The 22,005-nt window shown below is 37.4% G+C and overlaps 1 protein-coding gene and 1 long non-coding RNA gene across 9 annotated transcripts in view; one reads left to right on the forward strand and one right to left on the reverse strand.

Annotated features, from left to right (window-relative positions):
- The window catches only part of ITCH (itchy E3 ubiquitin protein ligase), a 109,091-nt gene extending 91,649 nt beyond the window's left edge, over positions 1 to 17,442 (forward strand). For all 8 annotated transcript variants that reach the window (XM_070588116.1, XM_070588115.1, XM_070588117.1 and 5 more), the window contains 7 exons: positions 32 to 165; positions 492 to 632; positions 4,871 to 4,991; positions 5,438 to 5,542; positions 7,668 to 7,764; positions 12,403 to 12,475; positions 14,796 to 17,442. In XM_070588116.1, coding sequence (XP_070444217.1) covers positions 32 to 165; positions 492 to 632; positions 4,871 to 4,991; positions 5,438 to 5,542; positions 7,668 to 7,764; positions 12,403 to 12,475; positions 14,796 to 14,895 — 771 coding nt within the window. In that variant the 3' untranslated portion in view covers positions 14,896 to 17,442. The remainder of the gene's footprint in view (positions 1 to 31; positions 166 to 491; positions 633 to 4,870; positions 4,992 to 5,437; positions 5,543 to 7,667; positions 7,765 to 12,402; positions 12,476 to 14,795) is intronic.
- Positions 17,443 to 21,268: 3,826 nt separating this feature from the next.
- LOC139078059 (uncharacterized) lies at positions 21,269 to 21,997 on the reverse strand. The gene is made up of 2 exons (XR_011530790.1): positions 21,859 to 21,997; positions 21,269 to 21,518 (listed from the first exon to the last, which is right to left on the reverse strand). It is a non-coding gene; the product is annotated as an uncharacterized lncRNA (long non-coding RNA).
- Between the last annotated feature and the right edge of the window lie 8 nt (positions 21,998 to 22,005).

The following is a 22,005-nucleotide window of genomic DNA, read 5'->3' on the forward strand; positions in this document are numbered from 1 at the left end:
TCTTAAATGGTATTATTTTCTTCTTGCATAGGCTCTGTTCCATGGGAAATTCATTGACACAGGTTTTTCTTTGCCATTCTATAAGCGTATCTTGAACAAACCAGTTGGACTAAAGGATTTAGAATCTATTGATCCAGAATTTTACAATTCTCTCATCTGGGTTAAGTAAGTTTGTTTCCATTTAATTTATCAAAATATAGTCTATGTGCTTTCATTATGGTATTGGTAACTTATCCAAACTGTAAGCATGTAATTGGTTTATTGAATTTAAATGGTCTATGTTAAACCTCTCTCATTATTCAGTATGATAAATCTTACAGAAATGCACCCAAGATCTTAGGCAAAAATATGACGACTTTGGAGCATAATCTTCCAGTTTTCTTATTATTTTGATTTTGTAGTTTAATAGTAATTAAGAACGTAGTCCTTCAGTTAAAAACTTTTATATGATTGAATTAGTGTAACCAATAGTGTTAATTTCATTTGTGCAGAGAAAACAATATTGAGGAATGTGGTTTGGAAATGTACTTCTCTGTTGATAAAGAAATTTTAGGTGAAATCAAGAGTCATGATTTGAAACCCAATGGCGGCAATATTCTTGTAACAGAAGAAAATAAAGAGGAATATATCAGGTGAGAGAGAATGCTCCTTTTGACATAGTTTAGCCTTTCTGTTGGACTACAGCATGTTGATAATCACCTAGTAATACTAGTGGATAGTATTTAAAAAAAAAAATTGCCTTCTTACTAATTACTATAAGAACTGATTATCTATTAATAAGGGCATGATTGATACTTTCTACCTTATAAGTGTGTTGAGGAACAGGGAAAATGCTTTGGGAAGTCAAAGGAGGGAGACATCGTTTCATCTAGTTGTAATCATGGAGTAAGTAGCTGATAATATTTAAGTTGAGCTTTGAAGGTTGGGGAGAATTCAGTTGTGCAGAAATGAGAGCAAGAGTTTTAAGCAGAAATATGGAGACTGGAAAACACAAGTCACAAATAGTAAATAGGGAAGAGTAGCCATGGTGTATGGTGCTGTGTTGTCAGGCAGCACAGAGTTGATATCCTGTTCTGCCGTGTCCTGCATTACAGAAGCCAAAGAACATGAGGAATCCTTAGAAGATGTGGAGGCTAATAAGTTATAATAACCCTTAAGAGAACAGTTAGAACTACAGTCAAGTGGTTGATGTAGAAGCCAGATTACAATAAATTAAGGACTAAATTCAGTAGACAGTCAATCTAAATTTCTCTTTCAACAAGTCTGGCAACAAAACAGTGAGAGGTGGGATAGATTCTTGTGGAGGCAGCAGGATGGAGGGACTATCCTACAGGTTATTTCAAACTAAATCTTACAAACAATTAGTCTAGTGGGTGCTAATGGGTTTTATACCCTCTTTCTGGTATGTTTTCAATTTTACCAGAATTTTAAAAGTTTATAAAGTGATGGAAAAAAATTTCTCTTATATGAAACTTTTACTTTCTATGCAAAAGTGGGAGTTTTAAGGGTAGAAGTAGTGCTAGATCACTCTTTTAAATACCAGTTCTATAACTACTATGCCGTGTAACACCATGTCATTGAAAAGAAAAATTTATATGCAGATCTTTTTCATGGGGAATATTGTAAGATCAGGTAAAATATAAGTATTTTTTAATGTACTTTTTTAAAATGATGGTTTGTAGTGTACCTCTGTTATGTTTTGCATTGGTTCATACTTTTAGTCTCAGGAGTTAGTGGTTCATTCACATATTCTCAACACCAATTCTGTCAGATCAGGGTGAGATTTCACTATCTGCTGCTTCTTGAGTTCCAGTTTCTGGGTCTCTTGCCTGCTTTTCTATTTTTACCTCTGAGTAATATAGCTGCTCCAGCTTTCTTGTGATTAGTATTTCCATGGTATATCTTCCTCTATCCTTTACTTTCAGTCCTGTGTCTTTGTATTTAAAGTATGTTTCTTATAAGCAACATAGTCTTGGATCTTATTATTTTTATCCAGTCTGATAATCTTTACTTTTTAATTGCAGTGTTTAGTACATTTACATTTAATATTATTACTGATATGGTAGGACCTAAGTCTGTCACCTTATTTGTTTCTTATTTTTCCCAATTTCCTTTGTTCCTCCTTTCCTGCATTCTTTTGAATTAAAAGAGTGATTTTTAGTCTTCTTTTTTTAATCTCTTCTGGGTTTTTTTAGCTATACCTCTTTAATTTCTTTAGTGACTGCTCTAATGATTATAATTGTATGCATCCTCAACTTATCGCTTATAGTTAATATATTAATGTTATATAATATAATATTCTACTACTTATACAATATAAGAAGCTCATAATAGCATAATTCCATTTATCTCTCTTCAGCCATTTCTGCTATTAATGTCATTTTATTTATCTTATAAGCCACATAATACCTTATTATTATTCTTGCTTCAAGCAATTGATAGATTTATAAAGAAATTAAGAAAAAGAAAAAATAGTCTTTAATATTTATTCGCATTACCATTTCTGGTTCTCTTCATTTCTTCCCACAGATCCATTTTTCCATCTGGGATCGTTTCCCTTCAGCTTTAAAAACTTCCTTTATCATTTCTCTTAGTGTGCACCTGCTGGCAGTAAATTCTCTCAGCTTTTACCTGAAAACATCTTTATGTCACCTTCAGTTTTGAAGGATATTTTCGCTAGATTTAGATTCTTTTTAGTGCTTTCTGTCAATAACATCATTCCATTGTTGGCCTCTATTGTTTTTGATGATGTGAGACATTGTTTCTGAATGAAATGTATGGTTTTTTTCTGTGACTTTTAAAAGATTTTCTCTTTAACTTTGGTTTTTAGCATTTTGACTCTGATGTACCTAATTGTAATTGCTTTTATATTTATCCTGCTTGGCATTTGCTGAGTTTCTTGTATCTGTGATTGATGCCATTTCAGCAATTGTGGAAAATTTGAGGGCTTTGTCTCTATGGATGTTCCTTCTGCTTCATTCCCTCTCTACATACTTCAGAGACTTCAGTTACATGTATATTTAACCTTTGATATCCCATGGTTCTCAGATGCTTTATATAGTTTTTATCTTTTTTTCTATCCTTCAGTTTGGATCATTTTGATTGATCTGCCTTTGAATTCACTACTGTTAAGCCTATCCAATGAAATTTTCATTTCGAATATTCTGTAATTTCCATTTGGTTCTTTTAAGAATTTGTCTGCTGAGAATCTCCATCTCTTTACCCAATTTGTCCATCTTGTCCTATAAATTCTTTAACACATTTTTAATAAGTTTTTTAAAGTCTTTGCTGACTTCAACATTGGGCCATCTGTGGCCCTTATTCTATAGACGTTTTTCTCTTGATTATAGGTCACATTTTCCTGCTTTTTTGCATATGTAGTCATTTTTTATTGTGGATGATACATGGTAGAGACTCTGGATTCTTTTTTCTTCCTCTGAAGAATATTGAGTTTTGTTTTGACAGGCGGTTAAATTAAGGACAGATCACACTGATCTGTGGAAGCTTGCCAGAGCTGGTCTATTTCCATTTTGCCTTTAATCCTAAACATAACCTTCATTCTTGGAACATGGTCCTTACTCCTTACAAATACCTTGGAAAGCCCAAGGTATTTACCACATCACTTTGTCAGATACAGATATAAACTCTTAAATTCTGTCTATCTGGCACTAGGTAGCTGCTGAAATTTCTTCTTAGATCTTTAGCTTTGCAGTTGTTGCTTTGCACGGGGTTCCTTGGAGTCTCATCATCCTGCACATGTGTTTTAGGGGTCAGCTAAGGCTTTGAAGTAAATTTCTGTGCATATTTTGGAGCCTCCCTCTCTTTGTCTTCTTTCTTTCTGGGACTTTTCCATAGCACTTTTGGCAGCTTCAGGCTCCTAACCTCATGTCTCATCAGCACAATAAGGCTGTTGCTTCCGTTTGAGCTCCATTCCCCTGTGCTCCGTGTAAACTGGGAAGTGCCCTCAAGGAAAAAGCCTGTTAAATGTGGATCTGCTCCAGCCAGCCTCCTTCAGGAAGCTCATCCCCACCAGTTTCTGCCTGCCTTGTTTTTTGTCTGATGCCTTCAAACATTTGTTTTTTATAATTTGCCCAGAGTTTATAATTCTAGTCAGCAGGAAGATTAGTCCAATACAACCTGTACTGCCATTTTCCAAAATTTCAGTTTTCAATAAACTTTAGGACTTTAGTTGTCTTAAGTTGTCATCAAGTAATCAGATGTCTAAAATACACATATTTGTTTGCTTGTTAAAATTGCTAAAAAGTAAAGATTCTGTAGTAAAATGGAAAAAACAGTTTATATTTGTGATTTTAACTGTTAATATGTACGTATATAGATAAAGATTAGAAGAAAGTCAAAGCTGAAATCTAGAATACTCAGTTGAGGAAAATTTTCATTAAAAGAAAATTGCAAGGGAGAAACCTGTAAGTTAAAAGAATTTTAAGAGACTTGCATCATATGAACCTTTTTTAGATTCTGATTCAAGCAATATGTTAAAAAAGATTGTGTGAATGAGTAGAGTTTGAGCACCAAATATTTGATATAAGGGAATTATTGTTCACTTTTTTTGTGTGATAAGAGAATTGTGGTTATGTTTTTAAAAAGAGACCTAATCTTGTAGAGATATATACTGAAATACTTATGTTTAAAATTAAATTATATGATTTCTAGGGGATGGGTTAGGGGCATAATGAAATAAGATTGGTGTTGGGTTGAAGCTGGGATGTCTGTACATGGGGTTCCTTATAGTCTACCTTTATATGTATTTGAAGGTTTTCATAATAATAAATTTTTTAAAAATTATTTTTACACTCAGAATTTAAAGGTAAAATCTAAACTTCCTGATAGCTTTTTTATATTTATTTACCAGAATGGTAGCTGAATGGAGGTTGTCTCGAGGTGTTGAAGAACAGACACAAGCTTTTTTTGAGGGCTTTAATGAAATTCTTCCCCAGCAGTATTTGCAATACTTTGATGCAAAGGAATTAGAGGTAATGAGTTTTTCTTCTTTCCTCTGCAGCATGCTGGTAAATAATACCTTCAGGTGTCTGCTTGCAACTCACTTTCCCATTTTTCCAGTGGCAATAGTTTTTTTTAATGCTGGCAGGATCTTTTGAAGCATCCCAAATAGTTTAAAGAAAGTCCATAATTTATCCAAATATATAAAGATATTACCAAAAAAAAGTATTACTATCAGCACCTCTTTACAATGAGTGACTTATTTAATGGAATATGTATATATGACACCGTACATGGAAACTCAACCTTCACAAGTAATGTAGATATAATTCTTGATACATAGTTTATAAACAAAGCCTCTTGATTAATGTGTTTTTTGAAAGTTGTTTAATATTAGTCTTTTCTTACCCATGTCTAGCATTTTTATACAGCTTGTACTGTTACCTAAAGAAATCATTTGTCTTTTTCATCCCTAAAGGTCCTATTATGTGGAATGCAAGAGATTGATCTGAATGACTGGCAAAGACATGCAATCTACCGTCATTACACTAGGACAAGCAAGCAAATCATGTGGTTTTGGCAGGTTTGTCTCAATTTATTTCTATTGGCAGACTTACCATAACATTTCAGAAATTGCTTACCACATATGGAAATGAGTCACAGAACAAAATGTACCAGTGTGTTCAGGCTCCTCATTCTATCCTGTGCATTATGATGAATACAGATTGTAACAGCATTCTTTTAAGACTATTGCCAAGTAAGCAACACACACCTTATACCTTTGCCCAGAGTATGAGACAACTCCAGATGATTAAGATTCCCCTGCATTGGATCCAAATGCTTTTGGAATGTTATAGAACTATCTAAAGTATGGTTTTCATCATTCAGACTTCATTAGGAATTACATAATGTTCAGAAGGCAAAACTCAAGAGAGAGACGTGGATTGGAATCATAATGGTGTCTCTTCAAAAAATGTCTGCTAAAGAGCACGTGAAAACATGCTCAATATCACTAATCATTAGGGAAGTGGAAATCAAAACCACTATGAGATACCATTTCACACCCATTAGGGTGGCTATTATCAAAAAACAGAAAATAATTATTCTTGGTGAGCATGTGGAGAAATTGGAGCTCTCTTACATTGCTGGTGGGAATACGAAATGGTGCACCACTGTGGAAAACAGTTGGTGGTTCCTCAAAAAGTTAACCATAGAATTAACATATGACCCAGCAATTCAACTCCTAGGTATACCCAAAAGAACTGAAGGCAGGGGCTCAAACAGATACTTGTATACCTATGTTCATAATAGCATTATTCATAATAGCCAAAAGGTGAAAGCAACCTAAGTGTTCATCAGTAGATGAATGGATAAAAAAAATTGGTATATATATACAGTGGAATATTATCCAGCCTTAAAAAGGACGTAGGCTATATAACATGGATGAACCTTGAGGATATTACTCTAAGTGAAATAAGCCAGTCACAAAAGGAGAGATATTGTGATTCCACTTAATGAGGTATCTAGAACAGGCAAATTCATAGAGACGGAAAGTAGAATAGAGGTGACCAGGGGCTGGGGAGAGGGAGAAGTAAGGAATAAGTTTAATGCATGCAGAGTATTTGTTTGGGATACTAAAAAAAACTCTGGAAATAGAGATAATGGTTACACAATACTGTGAATATACTTAATGCCATTGAATTATATACTTAAAATTTTTATGTTTTATATATTTTACCACAGCAAAAAAATAAAAAACTTGTTAAATGTCAGCTATTGAACTGAGCTTCTTGTAACAAATAGGATTAGCATTTAAAAATACTTAATAGTAGTACAATAGGATGAAAGTTATTCTTTACAAAAAAATATTTGGCTGAGGGCTGGCCTGGTGGCACAGCTGTTAAGTGTGCACATTCTGCTTCAGTGGCCCAGGGTTCGCCGGTTTGGATCCCGAGTGCAGTCATGGCACCGCTTGGCAAGCCATGCTGTGGCAGGCGTCCCACATATAAAGTAGAGGAAGATGGGCACGGATGTGAGCTCAGGGCCAGTCTTCCTCAGCAAAAAGAGGAGGATTGGCAGCAGACGTTAGCTCAGGGCTAATCTTCCTTTAAAAAAAAAAATTTTTTTTTTTTTAAATTTGGCTGAGCCAAAATACTTGTGCTACAGGCTATAAAGCATACTCCAGAAACCTAATGTTTTGAGTCAGAGTTGGAGGAGTTAAAAGTCACATAATATTGGCAATGCAAAGCTACACCAAAACCTCAAGAACATCGAGAGGAGGAGGTTATCGAGATACATCTGGATCAGAATTCTGTGAGCTTGATTTCATTTGTTCATAAAACCAAAAAGTCTATACTGAGTCAAGCTGTGTGTCCTATGTAACCACAAGAATATCCTATAAGACAGGCAGATCTCGGGGGGAGAGAGGAGGGGCTGCCCTAGAAGTAGGGAGCTCTTAGGCCCAAGGCAACCTTCTTTTGCTATCTTCCTATAAGGATGTGGTCCTAAGATTTATATAGGAGAAGATTGGTGGGACTTTTTAACAAACATGGAGAAGCTCCTCCATCTACGGTGGTAAGCACATTCATTATCTAGTGCATCTGACACTAGCAGTTGGTTTCAGATTTGAAATGATTGTTTTTCTTTCTTGTTTAGTATGTTAAACATAACCTGTGATCTATATATCTCTTTAAATGTGCCTTTAACAGTTTGTTAAAGAAATCGATAATGAGAAGAGAATGAGACTTCTGCAGTTTGTTACTGGAACCTGCCGATTGCCCGTTGGAGGATTTGCTGACCTCATGGGTATGTATACAGGATCACTTTTCCTATACAGAAAATTGTTTATCACACTGCTATTACATCAGTGTATATACAACTTATCAGATATAACAAAGAAAAGTATAGGCATTTTTTTAACTAGTCACAGTTTACCTGGATTTGTGTAAACTTTGAAATCACTTTGGTAGTCCTTACGTCTAGAAATTTTTAACCCTTAGGATAGACCCCACATTTTTTTTTTTTTAAGGAAGATTAGCTCTGAGCTAACTACTGCCAGTCCTCCTCTTTTTTGCTGAGGAAGCCTGGCCCTGAGCTAACATCTGTGCCCATCTTCCTCTACTTTATATGTGGGATGCCTACCACAGCATGGCTTGCCAAGCGGTGCCATGTCCGCACCCAGGTTGTCCCCCGAACCGGCGAACTCTGGGCCACTGAGAAGCGGAACGTGCGAACTTAACCACTGTGCCACCAGGCTGGCCCCTAGACCCCACATTTTAACTCAGTAGGCTAACGGTCTTCTTAGTAAATCTGTTTATTCATTTAGTCATTTGGCAAACATTTTAGTGTCTCCTACAAGCCAGGCACTATTAGTTGTCTTATACTATATAGTCATGTCTGCATAATGACATTTTGGTCAACAAAGGCTGCATATATGACAGTGGTCCAGTAAGATTAGTACCATGTAGCCTAGGTGTGTAGTAGGCTGTACCATCTAGGCGTGTGTAAGTACGTCCTGTGAATGTTCACTCAACAACAAAATCGCCTAACGATGCTTTTCTCAGATCATATCCCTGTAGTTACGTGATGTGTGGCTGTATTTTAATATGTTTACCACTCTTCCCTATTATACCTGGAGCTCCTTGAGATATAGATCTGTATCTTCATCTTTTTATTTCTGGTGCCTAGCACAGTGCCTGTCACATAGTAGTTACTGATTAAATTTGTATTGTTTTGAAATGAATGACTATGAGAATATTTATTTTTTACTAAATAATAAATTAAGTAAATTCAAGTTTTACTTGAATAACCAACATAATGCCAAGTACCACAGGAAGATGGAAGAGATGTTGTGATCCCTAAGCCTGCTTCAGTTGAAGCAGAGTGTCAGAATTCAAGAACTAAGTAGGCAATTTTGAAAACAGTGTAAAACCAATTTAAAAGAGTTCAAGAGCCAGACCAAAAGAATTTGGACATTACTCTGAGGGTATTGGAAGCTATGGAAACTATTTGAAGGGAGGAAACGTTGCTGAAGCTGCATTTTAGGAAGAATTGATAGCAAGGTATAGCATGCATTAAAAGATAAGGAGAACCTGGAGATAGGAAGAAATTATTGGAGCAATGATGAGAACCTGATCTTAAGAGCTGTAAGTAGATATGGAAAAGAAGGGATAAATGCTAGACAAGGTAGAAATAAGTAGAAACAGGACTTTATTAGAAGATGAGATACAAAGGAAGAGTGTCAAAGATAATACCATGTTATGAAACATGGAGAAATAGAGAAGTTGTGAAGTGTAAAGAACATGGTTTGGAGATGTTGGGGGAGGATAATGAGTGGTTTAGAACTATTGAGTTTAAGGCGCCTGCCAGACAACTAAGTAGAAAATCTCAGGGGGTGGGGGCAGGGTGCAGTTTTACAGGTGTTATTAAAGTAGGAGTTTAGAGGTAAGAGAGGGAAGGTAGAGTCATCTGAGCAGTGACATTTGAAGCTGTGAGAATGGGTGGGCTTATGCAGAAATAAAACACAGAGAAGAGTTAGAGGGCTGATGGTTAGAAACATATGATTTAGAGATGAGACAGAAGTAGCCTAGAGGCAGACTTAAAGGAGAGGCCAGGGGCTGGCCCCATGGCCGAGTGGTTAAGTTAGCGCGCTCCGCTGCAGGCGGCCCAGTGTTTCGTCGGTTCGAATCCTGGTCGTGGACATGGCACTGCTCATCAAACCACGCTGAGGCAGCGTCCCACATGCCACAACTAGAAGGACCCACAACTAAGAATATACAACTATGTACCGGGGGGCTTTGGGGAGAAAAAGGAAAAATAAAATCTTTAAATAAATAAATAAATAAAGGAGAGGCCAGACAGAGGGTGAAGAGGAGAAATAAATATTCTACTCTCTCAGAAGCAATATAGAAGGGAGGTTTTTATCTAGTGAGCCAGAAAGGTCTCAGAGAAGGATGATTTCTAAGAAAGAAACTTTCTAAGTAAGTTACTAAGAAAACTTCTAAGTAAGGTTTTGGAGAGGGGAACTTGTAATAATACTCTCTAGTTTGAAAAGGAGAAACCATGTTACGGATTGGGGAGGTAAGGAGTAGTGACCAAAATGAGGAAAACGATACAAGCTTCTCAGTCTAAACTGGAAATTTGATCATTAAAGGAATGAGAACTAGGTCTGCTCTTGGGAATAATATTTAGGGGTGGGTGGGGCTGTCTAACAGTCCAACATGGATACCTGTGGGAGGCAGAGACAGCAAGATTGTGGCTTGTAGAATCTTAGAGGCCATCTGGTTTAACCTTCCACTCAGTATTGGAGTAGAAAGTTCTAAGAGTGATATACATAATAATTTAATGAGGTTCTAACATCCCATTTTTGTAATAAATATTTACAGTAGCCTCTTTAATATTCTGGAATGAAATTGGCAGATGTGAAATAACATATCTACAATCTCCAAAGAATACACACACATAGCATTAACTGTAATATGAAGGAGAAATTTTTAAAAAGTGATTTATAATGGAATAATATTTATTTTAATTCATGTATATTTGGGAACAACTATGTTAGAAGACACAAATAAGTAGTCAGATACTTGTTCCTATTTAAAAGAAAAGGTTTGGGTTTAAGAGATCAGAAGGGGGCTGGCCCGGTGGTACAGTGGTTAAGTGTGCACGTTCCTCTTTGGTGGCCTGGAGTTCACCGGTTCAGATCCCGGGTGTGGACATGGCACTGCTTGGCAAGCCATGCTGTGGCAGGCATCCCACATATAAAGTAGAGGAGGATGGGTACAGATGTTAGCTCAGGGCCAGGCTTCCTCAGCAAAAAGAGGAAGATTGGCAGCAGATGTTAGCTCAGGGCTAATCTTCTCAAAAAAAAAAGATCAGAAGCCCTTCTGTATAAGAAGCACTGGAATATGAAAGGATAGAAAAGGTAAGAAATAATAGACTTAAATAATTATGATAACAAAAAGAGGGAAATAACCTAAATGAAGTAGGGATAATACTGCCACAATAAATAATAGATGATCAAAGTGGAGAAAAATTAGGTAGATCTTAATTTAAAATGTAGTGTCTATCATGAAATTCCACTACAGGCCAAGGCTCTGACACGTAAAAAGGCCTCAGAGACCATATCATTTGAAAGTTGAAATAGGCTGAAAACAGGAACTTAGGTGTAAGACTCTACAAAGAAGTTGTGAGGTTTAGGAACAGTGTCAGAGTAAGATTAAACAACAGGCAACCTAAAAATAATTTCCTCATAAAATGTTTACAACTTGATGTCTCCCATTCCGTAAAATTTTCTAAAGCATTCAGGATGATAGTATGACATATTTGTAAAACAGTCTTTACTAATGAAACTCACTAAGATCCCTTCGTTTCATATTTCTCTGCTATTTTAATATTTGATTCTGTCTATTAAAAACAATCAGGCTCTTGTTACATGTTAATTAGCAGTATTAAACAAAACTTTCCATCTATATGGTTAGAAATGCTGTAATGTAATGAGTAGAGAGAACATGCAGAGAGTAAACTGTTTAATAATTTCAAGCTTAATTATTTAATAATTTTAAATATTCTTTTTCATAGTGACCATTTCCGGTATTACTGAGCTTTTTCACATAACTATTGTGAAAACACTTCAATGTTATTAGATACAAAAGTACTACCAATTTATATTTGTACTGGGTTGTCAGGTGGGACATGAGGAAATTCTTTGGGTATGACTGTCCCACACATTGCAGAACATTTAGTGTGCCTGGCCCCATCTAATTAAAAAGTCCACTAGCGTTACCAATATTGTGACCACTGGTAAATGCTTCCTAAGGAGCAGCAGTGACCTTTTAGAAAACCAGTGCTTTAAGATCACCATTCAGAGCTATCTCCAACAGAAGGTAAATGAGAGGCAAAAATTGGGTGTGTGTGAAGTGTGTAAGGGTATGCCCTACAGGACCTATAAGCACAAGCATTGTTAATACTGAATTCACTAGGATGTTTACATTTTATAAAGTTTTAACCATTTTATATTTAAATCATTTTATTGTATAAGACAGTGGATTGTAGTTTCCCTATTGTGTTTAAAACTAAAATTAACCTTTTTATGTTTCTGTTCTTATGTGAGGTATTATTAATCACAATATTCTGTTATTCTGGCTAAGGAACGCTAGATAAAACTGCATTTTCTCCTCATGGACACATGTTAACAAAATGATTCTCAAACTTTAGCAGCCATCAGAATCGCCTAGAAGCTTGTTAACAAAAAACAGATTGCTGAGCCTCACTCCCAGAGTTTCTGATTCAATCAGTAGTAGGCTTGGGAGAGGGGCTGTAGATTTGTGATTCTAACAAGTTCCCTCATGATACTTCCCTGATGATGGTAATATTGCTAGACTGGGGATCACAATTTGAGAATCACTGCGCTATCAAACTGTTGATGATTTCAATATGTTTTAGGGAGCAATGGACCACAGAAATTCTGCATTGAAAAAGTTGGGAAAGAAAATTGGTTACCCAGAAGTCATACCTGGTAAGTAAAATCAGAAAGATTAGAGAACATAGCCTTTTCCCAGTTATCCTGTAGATCTTAAAGCCTATTAGAAATTAGAAGTGAAATATTTTCCCCATGGTACTGAATTATTTTTAATAGCTTTTTCAAGGCATAATGTACATACCATAAAACTTACCCATTTGGGGGCTGGCCCCATGGCCGAGTGGTTAAGTTTGCACTCTCCGCTTCGGCAGCCAAAGGTTTCACTTGTTCAGATCCTGGGTGTGGACATGGCACCGCTCGTCAGGCCACGTTGAGGCAGCGTCCCACATGCCACAACTAGAAGGACCCATGACTAAAATATACAACTATGTACTGGGGAGATTTGGGGAGAAAAAGCAGGAAAAAAAAAGATTGGCAACAGTTGTTAGCTTAGGTGCCAATCTTTAAAAACTTACCATTTTAATTAAATGATATATAGTAGATTTACAGAGTAGTAACTTTCACTACAATCCAGTTTTAGAGTATTTTCATCACCCCAAAATGATCCTTTATGCCCATTTGCAGTGAATCCCTTTTTTCCCCACCTATGAAGCTTTTTTAATGAGATATTTAGAAAACTTTTAAAGTTTTCTCTGAAGGTAGAGGAAGAAATCAAGTCTAGATAGCTTTTGGGAGAGCTAATTTCTAACATGATGAACAGAAATATTTTCTCATCATAAATGAGGTTTAACCACATTTCCAAAAATGTATAAAACTAAAAACTAACCCTAATCTTAACTTAAATACAGTATGTTGGAATTTGACCTAACATCAACAATATCTGAACTTTATTTTGTGAGATGTTTCAGTGGTCATACCTGGACCTTACTGGATATTCCTATATTTTCCCCATCTGCCCTTTTTACTTGGTTCATTGTCTGTTCCTTTGTATTTCCATACATATACATATATGTGGGGTTTTTTTAATAACAACTTGGCACCTTTGTTGAAAATCTGTTGACCATAAATGCACGGTTTTATTTCTGGATTCTCAATTCTGTTCCATTGGTCTATATATCTATCTTTAATGGCAGTACCACATTGTCTTGATTACTATAGCTTTGAGTAAGTTTTGAAATTAGGAGGTATGCATTCTCAAACTTTTTTAAGATTGTTTCAGCTATTCTGGGTCCTTTGGATTTCCATGTGAAGTTTAGGATCAGCTTGTCCATTTCTGCAAAGAGGTCAGCTGAGATTTTCATGCAAATTGTTCTGAATCTATAGATCAATTTGGGGAAGCATTGCCATCTTAACAGTATTAAGTCTTCCAATCTGTGAACATGGGATGTCTTTCCATTTATTTGGGTCTTCTTTAATTTATTTCAACAACGTTTTGTAGGTTTCATTATATAAGCTTTGCATTTCTTCTGTTAAATTTAAGTATATTATTCTTTTTAAAGCTATTATAAATGGAATCTTTTAAATTTCATTTCAGATTGCTAGTGTGTAGAAATACAATTGATTTTTGTACATTCATATTGTGTACATGTATTTTGATTTGACCTCTTGTCCCTTGCTTCTTTCAAACTTGGAACAGACTCTGCCATTACACTGTTGTGAACAGCTTATCTCAGTCACACATGAAAACCAGCCTCATTACTCTGTCAAGTTCCATGTTTCTATTTGCAAGGATGAACAAAAGCAATAATTGTAAATTTATTTTCCCTTTCTGGATAGCGTTATTTCTTTTATTTTCAAACATTTGCCTAGGCCTTATCCTAAAAATACAGCAGAGGGACAAGGCTTTAGGGCAAATTCACTACATGTTACCTTGTGAAGGTGATATTAATATGACCCAAAATTAGAAGATGCCCTTTAAAAACTCACAGCTAAGAATAGAGCAGAGAAATTTAGTAGGAGCAGAATATTAGATATTAGAGCAGAAAATTGTTTCTTACTATTAAAGTGGTATACTTAAAACCTTTTGATAAGAGACCTATGGCCCACAAAGTCTAAAATATTTATTATCTAGCCCTTTACAGAAAAAGTTTGCTGACCACTGATGCAAATTAGGGTGGATGGGAGAGCATGAGAGGACTAAAATTTTACTGAGTACCTGCTGAGCATCAGGCCCTGTGCTATATATGTGCTTGTTTTTTCTTTTCTCTACTCTGAGAGTTAAGTATGGTTATTCCCATTTTACCAAAGAAGAAAGCAAGAGTCAGAACGGTAAAAGTGCTTGCCCAAAGGCTCAGTGACAGAGCTGAGATGTCAACTCAATTTTGCATGACTTTCAAACCAGTGTTGTTATGTACTACACTGCCTATATGATTCCTTGTGTATTTCCTTTTCTCAAGCTAACAATTCTTACTTTTAGTTTTAACCGCCTGGACCTGCCACCCTACAAGAGCTATGAGCAACTGAAGGAAAAGCTGTTATTTGCCATTGAAGAAACTGAAGGATTTGGACAAGAGTAACTTCTGAGAACTTACACCACTGAAGGACAAGAACTTATTTGCAATGTTTGTCCTTTTCCTTCTCTGCCTATTGCACATCTTGTTGTAAACTTGGACTGTGACTGTTTAGAGAGTTATCTGAGTGTAAGTAAATTAATGTTATCATTGAGATTTATCTTCCAGTGATTTGGGATTTCTACTCAGTGTTTCCAGAAATCAGATCTGCAAATGACTAGTCAAAACCTTACTTAACATGAGATTTAACAGCAGTGAAATCTGCCTTGTCTTACTCCACTAGATTCTTTCCTTAACAACAGTTTTGTATATGTGTGTCAAAAGTCTCACCTGGGAGTAAGTTTTTTTCTTTCAGAGATTCTGCAGATATGCAGGGAAGTCCCATGGTAACTGAAATATGCAAGATCTTCCTATTAAGCCTCTTGGTAAGAGGTATTTGTTAAAAGTACAAGCTTAGCAAAGCTTCGGGGGATGTGAGCGAATTTCTGGTTTGTGCTCTCCCTCTCATTTCAGTCTGGCCTGTCGTTTTTCCTTTCCGGAGCATGAATCCGTGCATCATTTTGATGTTATCCCTGCAAAGTGATGGCAAGACTCTTGTATCTCTCTACAGAGTAGTTTTATTAATTTGAATTCAGGGAGAAGTTGGTCCCAGCCTGCAAGTGACTTCATAAGTCTCTTCATTTGGAAGTTTGATTGTTTTAATTGCCTTGCAAATACTAAACTTTATAAATAATATTAACACTATGATTCCTTCACTGACGTTTATAAAAGTTAACCTAGAATTGGAATGAATTTAGCTGAATTCATCGAAGGCCATCATTGACAATTTCTGTATGTTCCTATATACAAGTTTCATCTTTATAATTTTAGCATAATCCAACAAGTTCAGTTATATTATTGTTAAGGAGTTCAAGTTTTAACTAGATGCTTTCTAGTCCCAATAGAGGTCAATGAAACATCCTCTAAAATTATATTTCCATTAGGGAGGGAGAGCTATGGTACTGGCTAAAAACAAAGGAGTAAAACATTTACTAGCCATTCATTTCTAGTAACCACAGAAATGTATTCTTTCTGTGAATTAAAAGTCTTCAAATTTATCATTTCTCAGAAACATACTGGAGTAGTCACTTCCATTCTTTACATTGTGCTGAATTGGATGTTCTCTTCACCTCTAAAAATTTTAACAGACTTTTCCCATAACGATTTAATTTTAGGCTGCTCTGTTAGTAACCAATTAATGCACTTTGAACTTCTATATAGTTAATTCTTTTAACTTGGCCTAGCCTAGACTCTGTCAAGATGGCTGATGTCAGAGGTTTGACTTTATGGACAGTGGGATGAAGCCTAAGCCATTGGAGTCCTATCATAGCTGAACCCTGAGGACAGCCTCATAACTCGTGAAGCAGGGACTCTGGCAGGTTTCAGTAGCATAGAATGAACAGTAGCATTGAGCCAAAAATAAGCAGAGAGTAGCAAACCCCTGTTCCATATGGAAAGAAAATGTTTTTTTTGTCCCTAACTACTCTTCCTTTTACACCCTGGAACAACAATAAAAACATTTTTAAACTTGTGTATCTGTATTCTAAAACACTGCCATCATAAAGTAGACTTATGTGAGTGAAAGGGTTGCCTCATGTCAGTGTAAAGGGGGAGATTAGACTCTCCCCAACCCTATATATTTTTTTTATTCCACATACTCCAGGAAAATGTTGTATGGTCTCTAAATGCCCTAGTTTTCAAAGTAGGGACTCTCTGCCTTTTTGTTGGTAGGGGAAAAAAGCGCTATTGCTTTGTCTTACAGAGCGAATGTCTGCTAACTACCCATTCATTATATGTCTGAACTTTGGTAATGGCTATGGAGATTAAGCCTTCTGTAAAGACTTCCTATTGAGGTGAATTCTCATATTGAAATGTAGTTACCTACAATATTTACTAGAGATTTATGAGATTAAATTAAGAGATAATGTAAGAAAGTAGACTTTTTTTGTTCTACATAATGCTTGATGATTCATTTAGGGACCTAGAAATATTGTGTGAAAATGTATAAATATCACCCAAAAGGCTTTCTGCCCTATATTTTTAAAATACAGAATAGTTATATTTGAAGTAGCCCTGGCCCTAGTTCTATAGGGCTTGGCTATTTAATATTTTTATGGAAGAAACTTTAGTTCTGGGAAAGGTAAATGCTTGTATATATTTTTGCAGCCTGGGATCTCCCTTACTCCATTTCTTCCTTTAATTTAAGTGGCCACATGTATATGTCTTCCCTGCTGTGTTAGGAAAATGGGGGCTGGATATCCCAAGAATCAGAGGTTATATAAAAATACTGCAAATAGACAGCAGACATAAATATCTACCAAATGCTATCTTAAATTTTGGTCCAAACTGAACATTTGGAAATAGATTTATTGTAAGTGTTTAATTAGAGTGATTTCTTAAATCTGAACTAAATTGCTTTTAGAATCCTTTTTCTTTGTAAGCATTGTAAATGCTAATAAATCCTGTTAATTTTTTTACTGCATGTTATGTTGAAATAAAAACAAAGTAAAATGAGCAATTGCCTTATTCTTCTGCTCTTTTGGGAGGTTGGGGAAGTCAGCATTTCACAGCCTGGGTCAGGAGGGAAGGGCCTCACTTGTTTCATCAGATAGAGTGGTTTAAAACTGATCCAGCAGCTTCTAATAAAGAATTCCTGCTCTTGCCTTTTATGATCTTATATCAGAGTGCAGAAGAATCTAATTTCATAAGACTTACAATAACTCTATTTAAAATTCAGATACTAATTTTTCATCAAGAGATTGACATACCAATGTCAATTCATCAAATTTTAGTGAAACATGACTCACCTGTCCACAGAGGTCTCATCCTAAATGAACTATTTCAGTTAAACCCATTCCGCCACTTCTTACTTATCTGGTTAATAATCTGAATTGTTAGCAGGGATGACTCATGGAATTAGACTTCTCTTTTTATATCCCTCCTTATTTTGAATGTAATTCCATCCTTCTAAACTCCTTTAGGTTAACTACTTCTATTTAATATTGTTGGTATCTCCAGCCCCCCTCATTTTCTTGTTTTTCTTTTGGAAGTATTGACAGAATTATTTGTATATATGCTATGCTTTCATTAACTAAAAATGGAATGGCAGCACTGGATTGTATATTACTGTATTGGAGTTCCTTTGTTTTCTTGAACTGTAATTTCAAATACTCAGGTAACTCTACAAGTACCACAGGGAGTCAAGTGCCCTTATAAAAGTCCTTCAGGGGGCTGCCTCAGTTGCATTTCCTTAAAAGATGTAATGGAAGACTGTTCATAATTAAACTTTTTTGGTCCTTCATTTGCACACTTTTCTGTTAGTCTTGAGTAAGAAGGTTTGCCCTGCCTGCAGAAAAGCCGTCTATATGACCGGGGTGCATAGATTTCTGCGTCTCTGCTTTTGTAAGTGGGCAAGTTACAGCCTCTCTGTAGTGATGAGTAGAAAAAAACTAGGAACACCCACTGAGGTGAGATTGGATTTGGCACCTATGTTGAAGAGAACTGAGATGAAGACATCTGCTTTTCTGAGACAACTAAAGATGCTCTAAGACAGGACCCCAGCCATGGGTGCTAAGTAGAGAACCACCAGCTAGCTGCCAAGACTTACTGTTCTCAATAAGCTGTCCTGCTCACTAGCTTCAGTAGACTTTTATTAGGAAACCAATGATCACGCTCTCATTTAAAATAGGACCAGTGAAGAAAGGCTGAGAAGTGGGATTTTTTCTAATATGCCAATCTAACAGTGACTGGAGGACAAAAACTGCAGGTCCTTCCCAGGTCTTAAAAATAGACCCTGTCCTATTTAATCTATCCCATATAAGCAGCTAGAAAGCTCTAGCTTCAATGTGGCTAAGAAAAAGGGGGAAGATATGTCCCTGTCAGCATGAGGAAATCTTTCATGGGAAAATCAGTAGTAATTCTTACTGACCGTTTGACTCTCTGGCCCCAAACCCTACAAAGCATCAAACTGGGACTCAGCTGTGGCTGGCTGACTGCTATTCTCCACACTTTTAGGAAGAGTGTCTCACATGTTCTGAAACTCCAGAACAGAAACTTCTGTCACCCCTAGCCCATTTCAGTTGTCAATTCCTATGTGTCTGTAGGGTTCCATTGTGGTCTGGACATTTCGGGGGAGGATCTAGGGAAATCTTCCTGGTTGGCAAGGAGAGGAGGGTCTTAAGTGGAGACCACAGGAAGACAATATTGGTCAATGAACAAGCAAAGATGCTGTGGGCAAGAGGGTTTCCTCAAAGCCCCCCAAAGGGAAGGCCCTTAAGAATTTGCAGTCACACCTGCAGATAACTGAAGATCCATACCGTTATTTTTCCTCATTTCTAATTCAGACCTGCTTTTCTATTTGTCTTCCCTATTCTAGCAACCACCGCCACACCTATATTCACTTAGTCCTAGGACAACTGTCAACATTTATTACTATGTCCCAAACACTGTTAGATATGGTACATGCACTGTCATTTAGTCTTCCTGGCCACTCTTACAGAAGGATGATTATCTCTATTTTACAGATAAGAAAATAGAGGCTCAAAGTGATGGAGTAACTTGAAGTGTCCACAGGTATTGTGGCAAGAGTGCAAATAGGAATTCAGGACTGTCTGACTCTAAAACCTGTGTTCTTAAACATTGTGCTGTACTGCTACTCACCACAACCCTGCGAGTCTTCCATGGTCAATTCAGGTGTTCTATCTAATTGGTCTCCAAATCGTGTCAAATCCATCTTCAAAACTTCTTTTGAATCACTTCTCTCACAGCTGTCCCCATTGCCACAGCCCACATCCTTCATCCCTACTCTGGTTGACTAGCAGCCTCTTGTCATTGCTTCCATTCTTCTCCCTCCAGTCCATCTGTGCTGCCTCAGAATGATCTGTGAGACCTCAGTCTCATGCTTCTCCCCTCCTTAAAATCTTACAGTGCTTCCTCCCTTACCACAGAATAAACTCCAAAACTCATAAGCCTGCCATTCAAGGCCCTAACTGTCTCCAACTCCTTCTTCCCCATCATTCTGGCTCCAGTCATTTGAACTATTGGCCATTCTCTTTTTTGCTTCTGTGATTGTGATCATGTTAAATCCTTTCACCTCTCTCAGTTTGGTTCTCCATACGTAAGATGGTGGTGAAGATCCCTCAGGTGCTTATCTTCCAGGATTTCTTGAGGTACAGTCACTGCAGCCCTTCTTCATCTTGCTAAATGCTTTCCTAATGTTTCCAGTATTCAATACTCATTTCTTTGTAGCCAATCCTTTTTTATTTATTTATTTAATTTTTTTTTTAAGGAAGATTAGCCCTGAGCTAACTACCGCCAATCCTCCTCTTTTTGCTGAGGAAGACTGGCCCTGAGCTAACATCCATGCCTATCTTCCTCTACATTATATGTGGGATGCCTGCCACAGCATGGCATTTACCAAGTGGTGCCATGTCCACACCCGGGATCCGAACAGGCGAACCCCAGGCCACCGAGAAGCGGAACGTGCGAACTTAACCGCTGCACCACTGGGCAGGCCCCTCCAATCCTTTTTTAAAAACTTTACTTTGAAATAATTTTAGACTTATGGAGGTGTTGCAAAGATAGTACAGAGAACTCCTGCATACCCTTCACCAAGCTTTCCCCAGTGTTAACATCCCATATAACTTGATACAAAACTAATAACTTGACATTAGTAAAATAACACTAAACTACAGCCCTTATTCAGATTTCTCCAGTTTTTCCAATGTCGTTTTTCTGTCTCCTCTAGTCTGCGACAGGTCTTCATTCATTCCTTGTCTTTCATGACCTTGATATATTTTGAAGAATCCGGGTCAAGTACCTTGTAGAATGTCTCTCAAATTTGGTTTAATGTTTTCTCGTGGTTAAGGCCATATATTTTTGTGGAAAAATACCACAGTGGTGATGTGCCCTTAGTGCAAGGTATCAGTGAGCACACATCAGTATATCCTATTACCAGTATTGTTAACCTTGATCCTGTTGTTAAGGTGGTATCTGCCAGGTTTCCTCACTGTAAAGTCACTATCCAACCCTTGTAACATGCAGACATTCCTGGAAGGAGCACCAAATCCTTCCCCAATTAAAAGAGGCTACAGTGGAATGAAAATTTGGAGTTTGATCACCTGCGTTGAATTTAACAAGCTCCAGAGTCTCGAAGAAACAGCACTTGTAAAGGAATGCTGTGGCTACTGGAGATAGTGCGTGCGAGTGTTCAGCCAGTAATGTGGCACAAGGTTTGCTAAATGGCAGTGTATTTTAACAAGTTGTTTCTTGCTAAAGAACCCAAAATTTTCTGTGGCTTGCGGGAGTATAAGGCTAAAGGGCAGAAAATGGGACAACAAAAAAGGAAGAAGGGTCCCCCTTTTATTTTAATTATTTTGGTGAGGAAGATTGGCCCTGAGCTAACATCTTTGCCAATCTTCCTGGTTTTGCTTGAGGCAGACTGTCGCTGAGCTAACATCTGCCAATCTTCCTCTATTTTGTATGTGGCATGCCACTACGACGTGGCTTGATAAGCAGTGTGTAGGTCCGCTCCGGAACCCGGGCTGCTGAAGCAAAGGGTGCAGACTTAACCACTATGCCACCAGCCGACCCTAGGGAGAAAACGAGGGAGAACAGAGATGTTAAGTTGCTTCTCCAAGGTAACACAAGGGATGGGGCTGAGCACTCGGAGTCCTAAATCTGCAGACTCCCAGGCTAGCCCTGACCACTCTATCTCAGAGCCTTCATGGAATATTCCCAAGAGGGCCGCTCTGGAGACCCCAGAGACGCTTGACTCCAGCCCCAACTCGGACTTTCCCGTCTTCGGCGTCTTTTGGCTCCGCGCCTCACTTTGCCTCGATCTGGGCACAAAGAGGGTCTCAGCAAATCCCCCTCAGCGCCTTCATACTCTCCCATCACCCTCCACCCAGGGCTTCCAGAGCCAGCTCAGACCTCGATGGAGAGTTGAAAGCCTCTTCTAACACCTCGAACCAGCGTCTTTTTCGGCACAGAGGGAGTTTGGAATTTTCCGTAGCTTAAGTGCTCCTTTCGGACAACGCAGGGCAAATTCCCCACGAGCCCTGGAGGAGGGAAGCACCG

This window comes from Equus przewalskii, chromosome 21 (assembly GCF_037783145.1).
Source record: "Equus przewalskii isolate Varuska chromosome 21, EquPr2, whole genome shotgun sequence".
NCBI lineage: Eukaryota > Metazoa > Chordata > Mammalia > Perissodactyla > Equidae > Equus > Equus przewalskii.